We start from the raw sequence: 15611 nt of genomic DNA, 5'->3' as shown, positions 1-15611 counted from the left end.
AAGCTAAAGAAAATATGTGATAAGGTTGCAAATAAACAAACACAAAAAAATCCTAATTTTGTTATTCTACCCAAGACCTGAGCAATCTCCAAACAGTTCTATGATACTGTCATTCTTTTAAGAATTCTTGAAACTTTCTATGATGAACAGGTAGGTTTTGTTGTGGTTTTACAGAGAAAAAAACCTAAAGAACTCACTATGAGAAGGACTTTTTTGAAGCCATTTCTCTCCAAATTCCAAATGAGAGTCCAGTGTCTCTACTCACAACTCAATCCACTACATTTTGAAGTCTAGCTTTAGATGCTGCTGAATGGCATGAAAAACCATTTCTCTGGGCGAAAGGGGTTTCAACTTCAGTAGAAAAACACTTGAACCTATGTTTCTGAATTAGTGTCATACCAGTAATTTCCCAGAGTTTCATTATCAGATTGAATCACTGTCAGAATACCTAGCAGACTGAAAATAAAGCATATTTCTTCAAAGAAAATTATATTTAACTTGAAATTGTGCCTATTTAAAAGAAGTTTTTTTAATGTTTCCCTTTTTTGAATACACTAAATATTTTTATACATGGCTCAGAAGTCACATAAGATACACGTGATGCTGAATACCTTAATACTGCCTTTTTTATTATTACTACTATTATAGTATGTGTTAAGTGTTTACTATGTATCAACCACTGTTCTAAGCACTGGGGTAAATACAAGTTAATCAGATTGGGCACAGTCCCTGCCCAACATGGGCCTCACAACCTAAGTAGGAAGGGAAACAGGTATTTAATCCTCATTTTACAGTTAGGGAAATATAGGCACAGAGAAGTGAAGCTCCACCGCTTTGGTGCTGTGTGACCTCAGGCAAGTCACAGAACTTCTCTGGGCCTGTTACCTCATCTGTAAAATGGGGTTTGACTGTGAGCTCCATGTGGGACAGGGACTGGGCCCAACCTAATTAGCTCATATCTACTCCTTGGTTAGTTTCTGACCTTACCACCTCAGTCTCATCAACCAATCGATCGTGTTTATTGAGGGCTGTGTGCAGAGCACTGTACTAAGCACTTGGTACGGTACCATATAACCACCACTTCAGCACTTCCACGCTACTCACACATTCCCCCTATTCCGTAGCTCTTTCATAATCTCTCTAGTCTATTACCTCTATCTACGTCTCCCACAGGAGACGTAGCTCTAATAAGATTGACATCTCCCAAGCAATTGAGACTGGTCAGCACAGAGTAGGCGGTCAATTTCTATTGATTAATTACAATGGAACCATAAAGCACGTTCCCCTTCTACAAGCTTACCTAACAGAGGCACAGGAATAAAAAATATTTACAAATAGTGGGATCAAAATAGATTATTTTAAATACTACTGGATATTTATAAATATATATATATATACACACATATACACCAAATACTGGCCAATCAGATGCAAAAATTGTTTTCGGGGATAAACCCAAGAGATTAAAAGGGTCGAGCTTTAAATAAAAAATACCTTTGCAAGGGTTTTAAAGGAAGACTGCTTTTCTTTTGGGGATCATGCCAGAGACTATATGAACTTTAGCAGTCACTTCAGCCAGAGGATACCAAAAATTCCAAATACGGGCACCCAATGCAAATACTGGTCTGATTTTTAAAATCTCCACTGCATCATATCCAAAGGTTCAGCTCGTGATTCTTTAGCAAAGCAACATTTAACGTCGGACCACATTAACTTTAAAAGCAGCTTCTTCAACTAGTCAATCTCATGCTCTTATTTCAGAATCCTCTAACGAATTATTACGTGTAGATCGTCACCCCCTCAAGTCACATGGTTACCAAGGTTTCCCCGAAGTTCTATGTGTTGGGAAAAGGACGGAGGGCATAGAAGTAGAAGGGATGAAGGTATCTGCAAGAAAAGCTGCCTATCCTCATTACTCTGGCCGGCTGGGATCCCTGTTCAGACTTCGGATTTCACAGCTGACATCTCGTGGATCATCGGAGGGCAGTGGCACGCCTCCAGTTTCTATTTCATCACACTTGTGTTTTCTAAATACATAGCTAGAATAACCATCTGGAAGCTGTAAAATAGACTTTAGATTCAAACTCGGTCAATACAATCAAGAGACTGTAAATCACTCAAGAGCCAGATTTGTAACCTAAACCTCATTTGCACTTTCCCCAAACGCCTATTACTGTGCTCCATATACAAAGGATGCTCAATAAATCCTGTTTATATTGATTAACTGGGAGGTTGTCAGTGTCAAATACAATTTACTGCTACACTGCATGTGTTTCGAAGCACTGAATGTAATCAACCTACTCAAGTTATCACATTAAAAGCAGAAACCGATGCCGTGTGAGGAATCTACCACGTCTCCAAGCCCAACCCTCTCGGGAAGGGTGCTGTTCAATAGGGATTTGTAACAGGGGTTTGGAGGAAAGGAGGTGGAGATTCAGAGGGGAGAGAACTCAGAAAGGGAAAGAGGGAAAAAAGAGAAGCAGAGGGGAATATATGGGCCAGGCAGAGAGAGATGGAGGGTAACGGGCGAAGGCGACTGTCGGAATTACCTTTTCTATGCCACTGTTCTCTGGGTTCTTGGTAACTCTCCTCTCGGGTAGTTCAAGACCAGTGGCCTGTTGTTGTCTTTCCCTTTTTCTTCTTGGGCAGCGTTCTGCAACTACAGGGGAGATTAGCTTTCTCGCACCTGCCGCAGTCATGGGGAGAAAGCCCCAAGGTTGAGCCCCTGGCTGAGAAGCGGCATGGCACAGTGGTGTCAGAAGGTCGCGGGTTCTAATCCCGGCTCTGCCACGTGCCTGCCGTGTGACCTTGGACAAGTCACTGCATTTCTCCGGGCCTCAGTCACCTCATCTGCAAAACGGGGATGGAGACCGTGAGCCCCACGCGAGACAGGAGCTGTGTCCAGCCTCATTTGCTGGTACCCACCGCAGCGCTTAGAACAAAGTAAGCGCTTAACAAATACATTATTAAGGCTGCTGCGGTTTCTGTGACAGGACCTTGCTACTATTCACCCCAGGATCTAAGTGCTAAGGAGGGCTGGGAGGTCACTTGGTTCCACAACGCTTTACAAAATACTTCCTCCGGCAGGCCACTTCCCAATCCCGGACCTGCCACTTGTCAGCTGTGTGACCGTGGGCAAGTCACTTCACTTCTCTGTGCCTCAGTTCCCTCATCTGTAAAATGGGGATGAAGACTGTGAGCCTCATGTGGGACAACCTGATTACCCTGTATCTCCCGCAGCGCTTAGAACAGTGCTCTGCATGTAGTAAGCGCTTAACAAATAACATTATTGTTTTTATATCTGCTCCAGGTGTACAGCCAAATGAGGAAAAGGTGGCTCCATCTCAGAGCTTCATGGGTAGAAAGTCCCAGAGTTAGCATTCGTTCATTCAGTCGTAATCATTGAGCACTTACTGCATGCAGAGCATCGTATTAAGCGCTTGGGAGAGTATAACGACAACCAGACACATTGCCCTTATCTTGATGATGACGTCTTTTGTTCTGTTTTGCTTCGCTGTCTCCCGTTTAGACCGTGAGCCCGTCACTGGGCAGGGACTGCCTCTCTCTGTTGCTGAACTCCAAGCGCTTAGTATAGTGTTCTGCACATAGTAAGCACACAATAAATACTACTGAATGAGTTTCAGTCTATAGGAATACTACTTTGGCTATAGCGCCAACCAATTCATTAATTCATTCGTTGATAAGTTCATTTCAACCCTCACGACAACCCTGTGAGGAACATTCATTCATTCAGTCGTATTTATTGAGCGCTTACTGTGTGCAGAGCATTGGAATAGGAATTTGGAAAGTACAACTGGGCAGCAGATAGAGACAATCCCGACCCGAAGACGGGCTCACAGTCTAGAAGGGGGAGCCAGACAACAAGACAAAACAGGTGTGGCTCCTTCTGCAGGGACGAAGACCAGCAAGCGTAGTAGGCGGCGTGGTGTACAGGATACATCACGGGCCTGGGAGTCAGAAGGTCGTGGGTTCTAATCCCAGCACCACCACTTGTCTGCCGTGTGACCTCGGGCAAGGCACTTCACATCTCTGTGCCTCAGTTACCTCATCTGTGAAATGGAGATCGAGACTGAGCCCCTCGTGAGACAGGGGCCGTATCCAACCCCATTTGCTTGTACCCACCCCATGGGGCCTGGCACACAGTGAGCGCTTAGCAAATACCATCATTATTATTAATCAGACCTGGGAGGCGATCCAGGCAGCTGACGTGTCCTGTTTTTACGTGGCTAGGGGTGGCATAAATCCTATCCGTGGCATGGCACTTATAATTGTCTTAGCCCCTAGACACCAGCAATGACAAAAATAATGACGGTATTTAAATGATTACTGTGTGCCAGGAACAGGGCAGAGCGCTGGGGCAGATACAAAATAAGATCAGACGGTGTCGGCTCTTATGGGATAGGATCTGAGAGGTAGAGGGAAGAAGTATTTTAAGCCCATTTTACAGATGAGAAGGCTTTGGCACATGGCAGTTAAGTGACTTGCCCAAGGTCTCACAGTGCAGGAAAATGACCAAACAGGGATTAGGACCTTGGCCTCAACTCCCCGCCCCGGCTCTTTCCACCCATCCAATTGTACGAGGAAGGCAGGTGCCATTCTACAAATACTGCTCCAACACACATTAATCTCCTTCTGATGATGACTTTAGTGTTATAGTGTGTTTTGTTTCTCCAATACTCAAACAAAATTTAGCATTACTTGTCACAGCCAAAGTAAAATATCTGTTCCTTATTATTAAGTGCTTATTTAATAATAATAATAATGATGATGTTGGTATTTGTTAAGCACTTACAATGTGCAGAGCACTGTTCTAAGCGCTGGGGGAGATACAGGGTAATCAGGTTGTCCCACTTGAGGCTCACAGTCTTCATCCCCACTTTACAGATGAGGTCACTGAGGCCCAGACAAGTGAAGTGACTTGCCCAGAGTCACACAACTGCCAAGCGGCAGAGCCGGAATTCGAACCGTGACCTCTGACTCCCAAGCCCGGGCTCTTTCCACTGAGCCACCCTGCTTTCTAATAATGGTATTTGTTAAACACTTATTATGTGCCAGGACCCGTACTAAGCGCCGGGACGGGATACAAACAGATCGAGATGGACTCGGTCCCTCTCCCACATGGAGGCTCACAGTCTTAATCTCCATTTTACAGATGAGGGACCTGAGGCACAGAGAACTGAAATGACCTGCCCAAGGTCACAAAGCAGTCGAGTGGCGGAGCCGAGATTAGAACCCATGACCTTCTGATTCTTGTGCTCTATCCACTACACCACGCTGCTTCCTTCAACTAAAACTTCCCCGGTTATTACTAGGCAAAATCATCTCTCCTCTGATGCTATTTTACAGCAAAAAAGGGGGACACAAGAGAAATTGAGTTTTCAGTTCAAAAGTTAAAATCAAGAACTGGAATTGCACTTACGTAACAATGAGCATAAATATTTATGCATACATTTGCTTAAGCTGCAAATAACAAACGAGATTTTCCTTTTCGCAAGTTTTTAATTAGATGAGTACAAGAAAGTGCAAGCATCATATCAACAGGTTATTATTCAGCTATCAGAACTTCAGTTCAAAACGTTTCACAAACAACACCGAAATCCCTAACGTATAAAGAGTTGAGTACAAGTCAGGTTACGGCCGGGGTTTGGGGTGGAGGGGGAAGGAGAGAGACTGTTCAGCAGTTCCAAATAGGTACAGACGAAATAAGATAGCGTTACAAAACTCGACGTGGCTTTATGGAATATTAAGAGATTTCCCAGGCTACTCAAAAATAACTTTCCCTATTTTAGTGGCCTCCCCCGCAACACACACACACGCAGAAAAAAATACAGTAAATATACTACATTGCATTGAATTTCAGAGGTTCTTGTTGAAAACATTAAGGCATTTCAAAAATTTTCACAACAGGAAAACATGACCAAGTAGGAGTTCCAAGTTTGGGAATGCCCTAATCCTTTTTGTGCGTAATAAATACCAATACAAAAATAAACCGGTCAAGATCATTAACTGAGCGTGATCTCAACAGAAGAGTTGAACCTCCGCTGCCTTCCTTGAAGTCCAACTGGTTTGTAAACATCATATACAAAAAGCATAATCTAAAATTGCTCCTGTTTTCAGCAAATCACCGAGAAAAATATTCCAAGAATAAAAATGAAAAATTGCTTCCAAAAGTGCACCGGGCTTACGGATGTAATTATTTCCATTTGACGCTTTCAGGACGATAGTGTTTTCCAATCAACTGTTTCTCGCCGTCCCACAATGGAAAGTATCAAGCTATAAACAGTTTACTTCAAAATTCTTCCAAACTGATGTGCTGCTGTTTGTGCTGTTGGTTTCTGGATAAGTGACAATTGAGGTCTCTTATCTGCAAAAAACACATGGATATGAAGTCAATGAAATGGGGAAAAAAAAATACAAGGAGCAATGAAGCACAGCTTACTGTCAGCACCAACACCGTGGTCTTCAAGTATTGGAAATATTGCAAAGAGTCGGCGTTAATTTCATCACGCGCTCCCGGGAAATAACTCCTTTGCTTATTCACGTGGGTCTTTGAAATTAAACTCCTTTGTCTACATCGGCTCTGAATAGCAGGGTATACTGGGATTGTGATTTTTTTTTTCCTCGGTCCCTTCCCCCCAGTAGGTCCAATAGATCAGTGACCACTGCAGGTCATTTGGGTCATACAGAAGGCGTATGGCTAGTAATGATAATAATAATAGCAAAAATAATAATAACGGCATGTTTAAGTGTTAAGCATTACACTAAGCACTGGGATAGATACAAGAAAAATCAAGATGGATAGAGTCCCTGACCCTCATTGGGTTCACAGTCTAAATCTAAATAATGCTCAAATATCTTAAAAAGGTCAGAGGCCAACAACCCTGAAGTGACCCAATGCATAAATCTCCAATTACTTGTCCCAGTTACCTACCACCCACAAAGCCCCAACTCCAGCTTCGTGAATGCCTTTTTCCTTTTCCTTCTCTTTCTCCATACCCAGTGATCTTCGGGGACTTCGACATCTAGGAGAATGTTCCTGCTGACTTTTCCATCGCCCTTCTTCTTCTCACTTCTCAACTCTACCGACTTCCTGTTCCACCCCACCTCACCAACCAACTCAGACACACAACTCCAACTCATCATCTCATCACTTTATCACCTCTACCCTCACCAACTCCGAAATTCCACTCTCTGACCACATCGTGACCTGCACTCCGATCTTCTGTTCCCCTCCAATTTTCAAAACCCCATTTCCTTATTTTGGTCTACTTATCCAACCTACCTTTTCTTGCCAAACAAGGCCACACCATCAACGCTGCCTTCTGCGCTGAACTCAATTCCTTCATTCCGTCGATAAATCTCATATGACCAACCTGCAGCCCCGGTTCACCTCCGCAGAACGCTTCCTCTGTTCTTCCAAATGAGCTATGGGGCGTTCTTGACAGAAATCCAGAAACCAGGGCGACCTCATCCATTCAATTTCATCCTCATCTGCTTTAACTCCAACCAGCAACATTACTTCTCCATCCTTATGGTGACCCGTGACCACTGCCTGGGACAGGTGCCTCAGCCTTAATTCTCTCCTCAAACCCCCACCCTCCCCACCTACCCACTCATTTCTTGCTCCTAATGATTTTGCAACAAAATATTGACAAAATGAAAGCCATTAGGGTGGTCTCCCTAAAATCTCTCCAAAAAAAAAAGGCAGGCAGGCAGGCAGGCAGCTCCTCGTGCCCCACCTTCAACTCTCACATTCTTTCCTGCAGTTCAAGAGAACTGCTTCCTTTCAAATTCTAACCCCTCCATTCTGGCCTCTGACCACCTTATCAAAACTGTTGCCCCCTCCCTTACCATGACCTTCAACCATTCATTTTCCAATGGCTTCTTCCGCACTGATTTCAAACATGCCCATCTATCCTAAAAATCCCTGCTCTGACCCACAGCACCCTCCAGGTATCACCCCGCCTCCCTCCTATCATTCCTTTTCCAACTCCTAGAGTGAGTTGTCTATATTCACTGCATCAACTCTCTATCCTCCATCTCTCTCCTTGAACCTCTGCAATCTGACTTCCACTCTGTCAACTCCCCCAAAACAGCCCACTAAGAGCATCCAAATCCAATGGCTTCCACCCTATGGACCAACCCAATCTCCTGGGAACATTATCTAACCTTGTCTTCACTGACACTTTCCTCTGCTGGTTCTCCTCTTATTTCTCTGGCCGTTCCATCTCAGCTTTTTCCGTTGGCTCCCCTAACTCCCACCCTCTAGCTGCGGAGGGCTCTTTCGAGCTTCAGTGCCGGGTCGCTTTCTATTCTCCATACACACCTTCTCTTTTGGAGAGTTCGGTCGCTCCCACGACTTCAACTACTATTTCCCTGCTGATGATCTCCAAATTTACTACTCCGGCCCTGACCTGGCTCCTTCTCTGCAGTCTTGCATTTCCTCCTGCCTTCAGGAGAGCTCTACTTAGATGTCCCACTGACGCCTCAAAATTCACATGTACAAAACTCATCTTCCCACCTATATCCTGTCCTCCCCTTGACTTTATCACCTAGGCGATATCCCTAACATCACTCTATTTCAACACATTCAATCTGTCACAGAGTCTTCCTAGTACTACCTTCGCAACGTCTAATCTACCCTTTTCTCTCCTTCCAAACTATTACCCTTCTGATCCAAGCACTTATATCCCACCTTGACTACTGCATCAGCCTTCTCCCTGACCTCCCTGCCTCTTGTCTTGCTCCTCTCCAGCCCATTCTGCTGCCCAGATCACTATTCTAAAAAAATTTAAGTGCCTATCTCCCTACTCCTCAAAAATCTCCAATGGTTGCCCATCCACTTTAAAAGACAAACTCCTTACCATTAGCTTCAAGGCAGTCAACCAGCTGTCTCTCTTCTACCTTATCTCGCTGATCTCCTACCAAAACCCCACATACTCTGTTCATCTAACATCAGTGTACTCTCTGTAGCTAGATCAAACTAACTCTCTTCCCCTCTTCAAAGCCCTACTGAGAGCTCACCTCCTCCAAGAGGCTTTCCCAGACTGAGCCCCCCTTTCTCTCTGCTTCCCCTCCTCTCCTCTCCCCCACCGCCCTCTGCTCCTCCCCCTTCCCCTCAGCACTGTGCTCATTTTTATATATTACCCTATTTATTCTGTTAATGAGGTGTACATCCCCTTGATTCTATTTATCTTGATGATGATGTTGTCTTGTTTTTGTTTTGTTCTCTTTTGCTTTGCTGTCTGTCTCCCCCGTTTAGACTGTGAGCCCATCATTGGGCAGAGATTGTCTCCATCTGTTGCCGAATTGCACATTCCAAGCGCTTAGTACAGTGCTCTGCACATAGTAAGTGCTCAATAAATACTATTGAATGAAGATCTTATCTATCCCACCGCCTACCCCTTGCCCGCATTCTCCCTCAGTCGCTGATCTCCCTTCCAGTTCTTCTGACAGTCCATCACTCTCCCCATCTTTAAAACCCTCCCTAAAATCACAATTCCTCCACGAAGCCTTTCTTAAATCCTCATTCCCTCTACCACACCCTCCCCTTTGCGTGGATTCCTTATGTAGCACTTACGTACATATTATTACACTCAATTTCTCCTACTAATATATTTTAATGTCTATCTCTCCACGTGGACGGTATGCTCCTTGTAAGCAGGGACTGTGTCTATCACCTCTATTGCATTATACTTTCCCAAGTGCTTAGTGCAGTGTTCTGCACACAGGCAAGCACTCCAAGGTCACTGACTGATTGCTATTAAAATGAAATATTAAGCCTTAACCCCTAAAAAATACATCAAAACTCTATTTCAAGTACTTACTCAGTGTGAGAAAGCTTGGCTATTTCTTCCCTTTGCCTTGCAGAATAATTTAAGTTGCCTCCTAAAATATATAAAAGACAAAGACACGACCTATTTAGTTTCTTCCACCAAACAGTACACTTACCTTCTACGATAATGGACCATCAAAGGTTTAACCAACTAAGTAGGCCTAAATTTAATCTGACATTGAAAATTACCTATGGCGAGTGCATGCATGGTTAAATAATAATGTAATAATGTTGGTATTTGTTAAGTGCTTAACTATGTACATAGCACTGTTCTAAGCGCTGGGGTAGATACAGGGTAATCAGGTTGTCCCACTTGCGGCTCACAGTTAATCCCCATTTTACAGATGAGGTCACTGAGGCACAGAGAAGTTAAGTGACTTGCCCACAGTCACACAGCTGACAAGTGGCAGAGCTGGGATGTTAAAGTACTTAAGTAGTCTCCAGAGCAAGGACAGGCATTTTGAAAACATGCCCAGTGAAAGAACTTCAGCTCACAGTGCAGTCAAAGAGGCTGATTTTCAATCAGCAAAGAACAAAAATGCTCATAATCTACGAGTAGCATTACTCCACACTTCAGGAAAGTTTGGGGAAAAAAGCAACTTATAAATAAAAATCAAAAAAAAAATCATGGTATTTGTTAAGCGCTTACTATGTGCAAAGCACTGTTCTAAGCGCTGGGGGATATAAGGTGACCAGGTTGTCCCACGTGAGGCTCACAGTTTTTATCACCCTTTGACAGATGAGGGAACTGAGGCACAGAGAAGTTAAGTGACTTGCCCAAGGTCACACAGCTGACTAGCGGCGGAGTCGGCATTAGAACCCGTGACCTCTGACTCCCAAGCCCGCGCTCTTTCCACTGAGCCACGCTGCTTCTCCGGGATAAGATCTATACCAGTATGCTAGGGAGAAATCCATTTTCCGAATGGGTGTGACCCACAGGCAGACCCAAGAAAAAGAACCAGAAAGGAAATGGAGGGGCGTGAAGAGCAGGCTCAGCCGGTATCCCACTGGGATACGTAAGTTCTGGGAGACGGTTCCATGGCTACGCTGGTCTTTCAAGATGGCCACTCTTGGTCTTGTGACTCACACCAGCCTTGGCCACCATCCCTGTTCAGATCATGCAGGAGACGGAGCCAAGGCAGTAGAAGCAGGTGGTGGGCAAAGACTAAGAACTAGTCTCCTCTCCCAGGGCCACTGTCCATCTGACAGGAGAAGGGACCTCACGGGTTCAAGTCCCGCTCAGTCAATGCCCACCTGGGAGCCAAGAGTCGACCAGACTGCATAAAGCCGGCAATACAGTTGGCAACCATCTACGTACCTATCTATTTACATCAACCATAAAGATATAAGGAAATTTATATTACAAATAGAAAAGAGTGATCATGCAGCACTGAACGATACCTAGTGGATTAGTAGTACAGGATAAATTCTTGGATTAAATTTGTTCTTCCAGGCTTGGCTCAGAATGGTATTCAAATAGGAAGTCACCTAATCAAAAGAGGTGGCTGAAAGAAGGACCGGCACCCCACAGGTTTAACTGCTTCCTAAACCTATGATGTTAGTAGAATGAATTTAAATTCGGCCACCAGGAGATAGGTTGTCAGTAATAATAATGATGGAATTTGTTAAGGGCTTACTGTGTGCCAAGCACTGTTCTAAGCACTGGGGGAGATACAAAGTAATCAGGTTGTCCCGATCTTGACTGCCTCACCGTCGAGCCCCGGCCCAAGTCCTACCTCTGGCCTGGAATGCTCTCCCTCCTCAAATCTGCCAAACAATAACTCTTCCCCTCTTCAAAACTCTGAGAGCTCACCTCCTTCAAGAGGCCTTCCCAGCCTAAGCACTCCCTTTTCCTCAGCTCCCCCTCCCCTCCACGTTGCCCTGACTCACTCCCTTTGCTCTACCCCCTCTCCCCACCCCACAGCACTTGTGTATCTATGTACATATCTATAATTCTATTTATTTACACTAATGCCTATTTACTTGTTTTGATGGGTATAGATCTTTAATTCTTTTTACACTGATGCTATTGATGCCTGTTTACTTGTTTTGATGTCTGTCTCCCCTCCTTCTAGACTGTGAGCCCGTTGTGGGCAGGGATCGTCTCTATGGCTGAATTGTACTTTCCAAGCGCTTAGTACAGTGCTCTGCACACAGTAAGCCCTTAATAAACATGACTGAATGAATAAATCCCCATTTTACAGATGAGGCAACTGAAGCACAGAGAAGTTAAGTGACTTGCCCAAGGTCACATAGCAGAGAGGGGGCGGAGCCGGGATTAAAACCCATGAATGACCTCTGACTCCCAAGCCCGGGCTCTTGCCACTAGACCATGCTGAACTAAGTGAATTTGCACCAAGCCCCTAAATCCATTGCAGGGCCAAAAAAATAAAAAATAATAATAAAAAGTTACCTCGGGCACGATTCACCAAATAGAGTAAAACCACAGCAAGAAGTGACACTAAGAAGGAAAGGGAAAAGGGTATTAGACAGTATTTAGGCAACAAATATTTCATGCAATTACATCTCTAGTCAACAACTCAAGATCCTGCTCAAATAAAACACCTGCTCAAATAAAACACCACATCACTAAGGCATGGAAATTCAAGAAGGATGCTATACTCCAAGAAGCTGATCTCAGTATACACTGGGCTTTTTGTTCTCTGACCTGTTTCATCATCAAAAGTACTTGGTGAATGGTCCTGCCATTTACTCCACACTGTTGGACACAAACTTATGATGAGAAGTTGCTTCTCTAATAATGAGCTCCCATATTCCAAACAATTTTACCATAAATACAGAGCCAAATTCAAATGTTGGAGATAAAATGACGGCTATAATCTTTCTAATACTGCATGAGAAACTGAGAGACTAAAGTGTAGACTGGGCTACAAAGACGCTGTTGCAATAAGTGTTTAGGACAGGGCTCTGCACACAGTAAGCGCTCAATAAATACGACTGAATGAATACACAAGTATAAAAATAAAGGGAGATAAATAGAGGACTTCCATAACCATCCTGCCATTCCACGTTCCAATGCCTGATCAGGAATTTTTAATACTGCACAAATCAACATCAGAAGTCACGTGCACTGAAACAACTAGAATGCGTTAAGGCATCCCCTTCTATTTTTCTTTAGACCACAGAGGCTGGAAGAACTTTATTATCCCCTTTAAAGAGAACTATTAGAATTAGTAAATATTTCAGGGATCGGTTGACTTGGTCTTACGGGAAATATTTTCAACACAGAAATGGAGACGCCTCTCTACTCAGATGCCAAACTTTTCCACAGTTGGTATACTTACGGGAAACACAGGCAATGAAAAAGACCTCCAAAAATAAATATCCACGAGTGTCCAAGATTGTGCCAGCAATTATTGAAATAATTGCCAGACCAAGATTCTGAATAGACTGCATGCTGAGATTTAAGAAATAAAAGATACATTTCCATGAAAATCTCATACAAAACATATTTCCTCTTCTCCCACTCCCTTCAGCTTCACCCCTGGACTTGGATTTGCATTCTATTCATCCCTCCCTCAGCCCCGCAGCATTTATGTAAATATCCATAATTTATTTATATTAACAGTTGTCTCCCCCTCTGAACTGTAAGCTCATTGTGGGCAGGGATCATGTCTACCGACTCTGTTACATTATACTCTCCCAAGTGCTTAGTAAAGTGCTCCGCACACGGTAAACGCTCTATAAATGACTGAAGAATTCACAACCGTGTCAAAATCTCGTTTGAGCTCTAATAGGTTTCTCTTAGGGGAAAGGTACTTTACAAATGTTGCCTCTTCTCCCACAAGAACTCCTACAAAACAATTTCTTCATTTTATGCATGAAGAAAATGCAGGCCGGAACTTAGGTGATTTGATTTGGGCTCTAAGACAATGGAGAAATTACTATGTCCACCCCACCTTCCCCTTTCAGCAAGTAAAAGGTGAATGCAGAAGTCTGATGAGTGAAGTTAGGTACATATCTTTAAATTAACCATTATAAGTTGCTTATTTATTCATATTAATGTCTGTCGTCCCCTCTAGACTGTAAGCTCGTTAATTCTAATTGTCTTCTAATTCTGTTGTACTGTACTCTCCCAAGCCGTCAGTACAGTGCTCTGCTCATAGTAAGCACTCAATAAATACCATCGATTGATGAATCTCCAGACTCAATCCACTGCCCTAGGCACTAGACAGTGAGAGCTGGAAATAAAAATTTCCATAAATTCGTCAGGAACTTCAAAAGCTCAGCAGAACTTTGAGTCCCCAGTTTACCCCTCAAAAACCAGCTGAGGTAAATAAAATAGGCACTGATTTATGACACACATAGATATGTTTAATGCATACAAAAGGAGAAAATTGACCGGAGATGTGCTCAGATGCCGATGGCGTCCTAACTGAAGATTTTAAAGACGGTTCAATTTTATGTATGGTTACAAATCACAATATGTCTTAATGTTCTCGTTAAGAGAAGTCTGCTTAGAAATCGCCTCATTTAACGCAGTGTGTCTTCGGAGCTTATTTTAAGTTAAACCTAAAATAAATACCAAAAAATAAAGTGCTGTGGCTCCACAAAGATCAGTTTGGAAATGCAGAGCATTAGAGTGGGCAGAAACTCTGGGAAGGAGTACGTTTTTAAAGTGCTCAAGATTCTCCAGTTATCAAAACCCAGCTTCCCAAAGCTAATCTCAAAACCCAACGCCTACTTTTCCTTCCTAAGCGATCCTTCCCTCTTCTGGTCACACATTCCATCCCACGGCTATTTAACATTAAGTTTATAAGATGGACTTCATGGTGCATATATAGGCCAGACCACCCATTAAATAGAAATTCCTTGAAGGCATGGATCTTGTCTTCTAGTAATCATCATTTCCCTAAGGATAATAATAACGATTACTGTGGTATTTGTTAAGTGCTTACTATGTGCCAGGCACTGTACTAAGCACTGGGATGGATACAAGCAAATGGTTGGACACAGTCCCTGTCCCACAAGGGGCCCAGAGCCTTAATCCCCATTTTGCAGATGAGGTAACTGAGGCCCAGAGAAGTGAAGTGATTTTCCCATGGTCACACAGCAGACAAGTGGCAGAGCCGGCATTAGAACCCAGGTCCCGACTCACAGGACCATGCTCTATCCACTAGGCCATGCTCTACCATATAGTACAATGTACAGAGCTAAAAAAAAAAAAAAAAAAATACTACCTCCTGTCTCACATCATTTAAAAGGAGGAGCAGCATGGCTCAGTGGAAACAGCCCCAGTTTAGGAGTAAGAGATCATGGGTTCTAATCCCGACTCCACTACTAGTCAGCTGTGTGACTTTGGGCAGGTCACTTAACTTCTCTGTGCCTCGGTTACCTCATCTGTAAAATGGGGATGAAGACTGTCAGCCCCACATGGGACAACCTAATTCCCTTGTATCACTCCAGCGCTTAGAACAGTGCTTTGCACATAGTAAGCGCTTAACAAATACCAACATTATTATTTAAAAAGTGAATTGTTTTCAATTTGGCTTTATGGGATCTACATTTTTAAGACATTCTTTGGAAAAGGTGGAAACTGACAAAAACCAGGGGGAGGAAGAATCCAAAAATACTTACAAGCCATAAGCAGTTCCTAGCTGATGTTCAGGAACCACAAAAGCAACCATTGGCCACAACGCACAGGCAAGAAGTGAATAGGACAGCCCCAGCAAACACTGCAAGAAAGTGACATGAGAAAAAATTTGAAATTCAGACTTCAAGAGAAAAAAAAATG

At 43.5% G+C, this 15611-nt stretch overlaps 1 protein-coding gene across 2 annotated transcripts in view; it reads right to left on the bottom strand.

Annotated features, from left to right (window-relative positions):
- Nucleotides 1-5500: 5500 nt before the first annotated feature.
- The window catches only part of MFSD1 (major facilitator superfamily domain containing 1), a 43651-nt gene continuing 33540 nt past the window's right edge, over nucleotides 5501-15611 (bottom strand). The window contains exons 12-16 of one of the 2 annotated variants that reach the window (XM_029067970.2): nucleotides 15455-15552; nucleotides 13162-13274; nucleotides 12270-12317; nucleotides 9849-9909; nucleotides 5501-6385 (exon numbers count right to left, since the gene is read on the bottom strand). In XM_029067970.2, coding sequence (XP_028923803.1) covers nucleotides 6382-6385; nucleotides 9849-9909; nucleotides 12270-12317; nucleotides 13162-13274; nucleotides 15455-15552 — 324 coding nt within the window. In that variant the 3' untranslated portion in view covers nucleotides 5501-6381. Of the gene's footprint in view, nucleotides 6386-9844; nucleotides 9910-12269; nucleotides 12318-13161; nucleotides 13275-15454; nucleotides 15553-15611 lie in introns of those variants that run through there. The other variant, XM_029067980.2, reaches the window with a different exon arrangement.

This window comes from Ornithorhynchus anatinus, chromosome 1, assembly GCF_004115215.2.
Source record: "Ornithorhynchus anatinus isolate Pmale09 chromosome 1, mOrnAna1.pri.v4, whole genome shotgun sequence".
In the NCBI taxonomy this organism is placed as follows: Eukaryota; Metazoa; Chordata; class Mammalia; order Monotremata; family Ornithorhynchidae; genus Ornithorhynchus; species Ornithorhynchus anatinus.
Note: the sequence above shows the minus strand (reverse complement) of the source record. Positions and strands in the feature narration are given on the sequence as shown.